This window comes from Octopus bimaculoides, chromosome 1 (assembly GCF_001194135.2).
Source record: "Octopus bimaculoides isolate UCB-OBI-ISO-001 chromosome 1, ASM119413v2, whole genome shotgun sequence".
Lineage (NCBI taxonomy): Eukaryota > Metazoa > Mollusca > Cephalopoda > Octopoda > Octopodidae > Octopus > Octopus bimaculoides.
This window is the reverse complement of record NC_068981.1, coordinates 85,511,427-85,518,327: the sequence shown is the minus strand read 5'-3', so window position 1 is coordinate 85,518,327 and position 6,901 is coordinate 85,511,427. Positions and strand designations below refer to the sequence as shown.

General features: G+C 32.1%; 1 protein-coding gene across 1 annotated transcript in view; it reads right to left on the bottom strand.

Moving 5' to 3' along the window:
* LOC106868572 (leucine-rich repeat-containing protein 74B) overlaps positions 1–6,901 on the bottom strand; it is a 62,841-nt gene that overhangs the window by 34,864 nt on the left and 21,076 nt on the right. Inside the window, exon 4 of the mRNA XM_014913893.2 lies at positions 1,227–1,422. Within this exon, the coding sequence (XP_014769379.2) occupies positions 1,227–1,422 (196 nt within the window). The remainder of the gene's footprint in view (positions 1–1,226; positions 1,423–6,901) is intronic.

Sequence of the window (6,901 nt, the reverse complement as noted above, 5' to 3'; positions counted from 1 at the left end):
ACCCGGGACGACAGAACTCTGACTTCCGTTGCTGCCGCATAGCTCTTCATTTCGCTCATTCGTCAAAGGCCACCAAATAAAGATGGCGCCACACACAAAAACTGCTGCAAAGCAGCACAACACACTCCTCAACACAAAATCCTCAGTACAAAACAATCCTCACAAAACAAACTTGCACTAAGAATAAGAACAAGGTAAAATGACTACCTGCTTTTATAACAAGTTGATGCAGCTAGTTTATCTAGTCCCCCTCCGACTTTTAGTTCATGCAATTGAAAAAACCGCATTATTTATGGGATGTCCCAATATATTAATTCCTGTCTGGATGGTTGGTATGCTAAGATGAAAATTAATTATTAGAACTTGTGCATGAACACAATGTTGTAAGTGGACCTATATAATTGTGTTATTACTGAAATTATTTAAAAAAACGTAATTAAATTTGATTAATAAGATATTGAATTAATTTAATGCTGCATGTTTGCTGATATATGGAAGACTGCAAAATAGCAAAATCGTGGGTGTCGGATATAATGAGATGCCTTGAGGTATTCGTTTCGATTCTCTGTTCTTTGAGGTCAAATTCCGCCAAGGTCAACACCTTGGGAACTATGAAAAATAATACAGTTCAGTACTAGGGGCGATTCATCTCTTTCTCTTTGGATTGTATTTGCAATTCAAGTGTCCAGCCTTGTCATATGTTATTATGTCGATTCGGCTTGAGAATTTTGGTAAGGGTACACATGTCTGTGGAATATTCAGCCGCTTACATGTTAAATTCATGTTATTTAATATCATCCTTCAGTGTGGTTGAACAACCAATCCCAACTAGTCGGGATTCACAGTACGGGTTGTACTATTCATCGTTGACTCTCATGAGTTCCTCCGTCCTTTGACGGTTTTTGTTTTTTGGTCTTGCAAGATGTTTATTGAATGATCCACCTCACCGAGCAACATGTTGTACTGGGTTACATGTTACCAGCAACGCTCGAGAACTATCTAACAATTGAATGCTCATCATTGAAACCAGTAGAGGGCTACTATGACCCTGGAAAACGTTTGATACATAGTTCAAAGGATAATTTCTTTCAGTTCATTAGCATTTTATTTTTTTATTTTTTGTAATCCTTAAAATGACTTTTTGATAAAAAAAAGGTTTGTTTTAGAGACTTCAAGTTCTAAGAATTACAGTTTTTAAATAGTAAATAAAAATGCAAAAACCTTACTTTCAGAGTTTAAGTCAGTATCCCACAATGCATCATCAAAAATATCCAAACCAATAGCATCGCTCTCCGATGTTAATTCTTTCAAGTGTTCAGAACCACTTTCACTTTCTGATTCTCCGGGTTTCTTTGAAGACATGCTTTGTTCCGAAGTTAAATTTGCTAATCGTGTCCTCCTCACACCAATTCTACTTAGGGGCTGAAGAAAAAAAACTCAAACAATTAGATATAGATCTATGATATACATAAATAAACAACAAAACATTGAGAACTCTGTCATATTTATAAAAAATATGGAAGATATGGGTTCGAGTCCTACGGATAAACTTCAGCCTTTTCTATGCAATGGGTTTTTAAACTGATACTTACATGCTATAATCTATAGTTTTTCCTACATCGAGTTCAACCGTTAAAAAGAAAACAAAAGAAAAACCGAATTATTTAACGTTCTCTAGAAGTTTCTAAGTTCTTATGACGTCAATATGTTAATTTAGATTAAGGTGGCGAGCTGGCAGAAACGTTAGCACGCCGGACAAAATGCTTCGTGGCTTTCGTCCGTCTTTATGTTCTGAGTTCAAATTCTGCCGTGGTCGACTTTGCTTTTCATCCTTCCGTGGTCGATAAAATAAGTACCAGTTGATCACTCGCATTGATGTAATCGACTTACCCCTTCCCCTGAAATCACTGGCCTTGTGCTAAAATTTGCAACCAATATGTTAATTTAAATTTTTCTAAATTTTTATCTTATCCTAGGAGTTCATTTATTTCCTTAAACATTCAATTTGAATAATGAAGGCATACATTTAGAAATTGTGAATTGCTGTATGCACTAAATATACTTTTCATTTTGCGTAGTGTCCCAGAAGTTTGAATTTCAAATCGAGGCACAAGGAAGATCGTTGTGAAGATCTAAAAATTTCTAGTCTGAGGTAATCATGTATAACGCCATTTCATTGTTCTAAAAATCGTCAGCATGACATAACCCGAGGAATTTAAATTATTATTGGATGAAGTTCACAAAATAGATAACTAAATAAAACAGAAATGTTTGAAAGTAAAACTAAAGAATACTTATGAACTGATAATGAAAATAACATTAAAGATTGAAAAAAACAGCTGAATATATATATATATATATATATATATATATATATATATTGATGCTAAACTTTTGTTGGATGTAGGCAAAATGTTGGTAGAGACACATTCTTTATTTCTATCTATGCAGTAATATATTTAGATTCTTTCCATTTAAAATAATTCTTCTTGATACCGAGGCAGCCATTTATTGTGATGCCTGTGGGCCGGACACTTCTCGATAACAATAACTGGCTGATAAAATTAAGCAGACAATATAACAATATCCTGATAGTGTTTGACACCCACTTATTTTGATAACAATATTAAAAAATGTAGGATCCGAATTCGGAGTAACGGTCAGTAACATTTTCAGTTTAAGTAATATTATACATTATCTATCCTTATTTGTCTTTTTTGTCTAAATATGTCACTAGTTTCTCTGTCATTTCTCTTGGCTATTTTAGATCTCATTTATGCAAATTGCCTAGGCCATGAATGTATTTTACTTTTTTTTTTTTGTATATGTTTGAGTGCCTCATCCGCTGAAGATAATTTATGACAATTGGTGTGCTAATGATGCCTATTGAGGTACACACACGTCCTCTTAAGCTCAGACAATCTGGCTGTTTTTTTCCTTAATATGTCAATGTTCGAGGATCCTTAATTCTTTAAATTTTTCTACCTTTCTCATTTCAAATTCGTAGCATTTGCTACCAAGCAATTGGTTTACACTCTCTGGAAATATAGGCTTTTCAATAAGCTAAGAATTTATATGATATGCTATTTAATATACCCTTATTCGCCTCTGTTAAGCTCATTTTCATTTCATATACATGCATGCATGCATGCATACGTACATACGTACATGTACATATGTGTATGATGATGTATATATATATATATATATATATATATATATATATATATATATATATATATATACACACACATATATATATATGTGTATATGTGTGCATGTATGTATGTGCGTATGCAGGCTTCTCCACAGTTTCCTGTTGCTTAAATTCTACTAGCAAGGTATTGGTTAATCGCAAAAATAAATGATCTATAATGAGTATGTTTGGATAAAGATAAAAGAATGGCTTATAAGTTGTAAAGAAATAGATTAAATAGAGCTCCTGTGTAAATACTAGAGAACTTGATGTTCTATCAGAACAATAACAGAAGCTATTCTGATATTTAGTTAGAATGAATTACTCAGTTACGAAGTGATTGTACTATAGTTAAAGATCGAAGATTCAAGCCAATTTTTGTTTACACTCTTACGCTTAAGGCTGCAATAAACATATGTGGTGCCCGTACATACAATGCTAAATTTTATCAAACCATGCACAATGGTTTTGTTTTAACTATCAAACATAATTTTCAGTCTCAAAGTTACATTATTTCAGTATATAACGAGAAACGCAGATTACTTTTTCAAAATCTTAAAATGGAATTATTTCGTTCCATCCTAAAATGTCTTTGATACCTATTTTAAACTCATTCCTTTTTTGTTGAGAAACCCCGATTTTTAATTCTACATGAATCTGTATTTTGTTATATCTTTTTTTTTTTTTTAATTAAGATTGATATATTTTAGAAGAAAAGATATGTAGGAATTTGAAATTCATGCCACTCCTGGAATATTTGAAGAATAGATAAAATAAAATAGCTTATACAGGAAACTGAAACTGTCATTAAGTCTTCGATTGCCTGTATCGTATGTCATGTGGTAATAATAATCGTCACTTAACTCCCAGACATTAAAACAATTAAACTGTAATTTTCTACAAATCATTAAAGAGTATGAATATGCATATAGAAATATATCTGGACTAAATATCGAATTCTGTTCTTGTCAGGGTTGACTCAGTTATCTTTTCCCTCGGGCTACATAAAAGATGTGTTAAGTAACTCGATTATTCTCCAATTCCTTTCAAGATAGCCATGAAAAAGAAAGAGATAATGAGGGACACAGATGGTTATTTATAAACCCCAATCAAGTAATTGATTGAAAGATCAGTCGGTTTTTAGTAGCAGTATATTAATATTGATTTCTAACATAGACGTAAGACCAAACCATTTTGGTGGAAACATATTGTCGATTATATAAAATCGCAAGACCTTATTAGATAGATCCTTATTATATCGGCTTTTGGAAGATGAAAAGCAAAAATGACAGTAGTTGGAATTGAAATCAGAATGTAAAGACCCTTAGCAAAACACCACAAATCTTTTCCCCAAATCTAACCGTTTCTCTCATACATAGCATATTGAATTTTTGTAATATAGAACTTATCTAGAGAGAAGTGTTGTCGATTATACAGACTCCAGTACTTGTATTACAGTTATTTTATTAACTCCGGAAGGATGAAAGGCAAAATTCATTTGGGCAGCATTTTAATTCTGTGCACTTTAACATCAGCAGGTTTGGAAGCGAGAGATGCAATTCATTTATAATAGAAAGATAAGTTGGGAGGTTTGTACAATTGTGATTAAAATAATCTTTTCGACTTAGATTGCAGGACTTATACTCATAGAATTAAATGAATGACGGATAACTCAAGATACCGGGATTCGGGGACGAGTAGGATCAAATGTACATCACTCAAAGACACGCGGCTGTTTTTCTTCTACAGTCTCCATCATGCGAAGTGTCGTAGTTATTGAAGGATCACTCTATTCATTTAAGTAGGAGATCAAATTTGTTTTTACAAAGAAAAAGTTGATAGTGACCTCGAAGTTTCGTCGGTCTTGGGTTTGTCAGACCCTCTGAAGGAACCACAATCTGCGAAACATTGAGGTCGCTATCATCATTTCCTCCATACGTATGTATGTATGTATGTATGTATGTATGTATGTATGGGGGTCTTATATATATATGTTATCTTAATTATATGGTAACACTTAACAGTAAAAAAACTATCAAGAATCACTCCTTCGACGATCTTAAAAATATTATAAAAAATATCCTGACACTATTTTTCTTTACTTATTAATGTTTTGTTGGTTTCCTGTAACATATCTTTATGATTTTATGCCCTACTGAACACGTTATTTTCATAGAAGCCAATATAGATTATACTGTTTTATTAGCAAAAACTTGCCTTTATTGCTATTTTAGGAAAACCAAGATATTTATCGAATATCGTACATTTCAAGTGAAAAAATAAACAAAGAAAACAAAACAAAAAAGAAAAAACAAAAACAAAGCCAAATAATATTATTGCTCTAGTTCATTTACAACTATTTTATTTTAAGCAAATTCTGAAATTTGCTTGCTTTGTTTTGTTATATTGTTCATATAATTTTGTTGGTAACGTAGATGATACAACAAAAATGATAACTTTGTTAAAACACTCACTAGAAAATTGCTTACCTTGTTAAGTTCTCGTTGTAGTCAAAACTATTATTTGCAATCTACTATGTTACCAAATGCAATTATATTGTAATGTTTCCAGAGAGATAATACAAAATAAAATTCTCCGGAAAAAACTGAATCCTGATATAAGAGGTTTTAGTATTTCATATCGCTCGTCTAGCTTGAATATGCGTCATCAATACGCATTGTCTGAAATGCATAGAGCGGTAGGAAGTAGCTCAATTTTCCCCACGAAACAATAACAATAATGTAGTTATTTATACACGAGCAATTGGCTTAAATACACGTCAATGTAGCGTTGGTTAGATGTGTTTCGAAGAAGGAAAAATAAATCTATCAATATGTTTCAATGAGAATGTTGGCTGAAGCATAATTTATTGGCCATATTTGACAATTACGACCCGACTAAGCAGAAAGACGGTAGGTTGTTGCTACAACTCTACATGATGATGATGATAATGAAGATGATGATGATAATAATAATAATAATAATAATAATAATAATAATAATAATAATAATAATAATGATAATAATAATAATAATAATAATAATAATAGTAGGATAGTTGTAACCTTATATAAGTAAGAAAGAATAACAACACATATCGATCAGTTCCAGCTCACGAATCAATAACGTTAATAAGACATTTATAGCCTACACGACATTATCCATTCTAAAAGCCTGTTGACATTTAAGAGAGAGGATGGAAAATCAATTAAAACCACACATGCACAGTTAATTGCCGGTGTACATTAGGTCGTGATTTTGTTTATATTTCTACTTAATGTTTATCTTAAGTGGCTTGTATTTTCATTTGGCAGTTGTTTAAAGTCATAACTTTTATAGATTGCTGTCATTAGGCATCATACAATCACAGTTAAAAATATATTTCCGATATGCATGTACACGCACAACCTCTCATACATGAAAGCCCGGAGAAACACACGCTTGAAACGTTAAACAAGCTAAAATTTCAAAATCATTGTATTTTATGAATGTTGTTTTATAATATCTGTCAGGAGAGAGGCAGAATGTCTGCAATGTGCCACGTATAGAAAAAATAGAGAGAAAACTGATTTGTCGGATCAGCAAGCTGTTTCATTGCACCCCCACCAAGATGGCTACGCTGCAAATCATGTTTATACATACATACATACATACATACATACATACATACATACATACATACATACATATATATATGTATATATA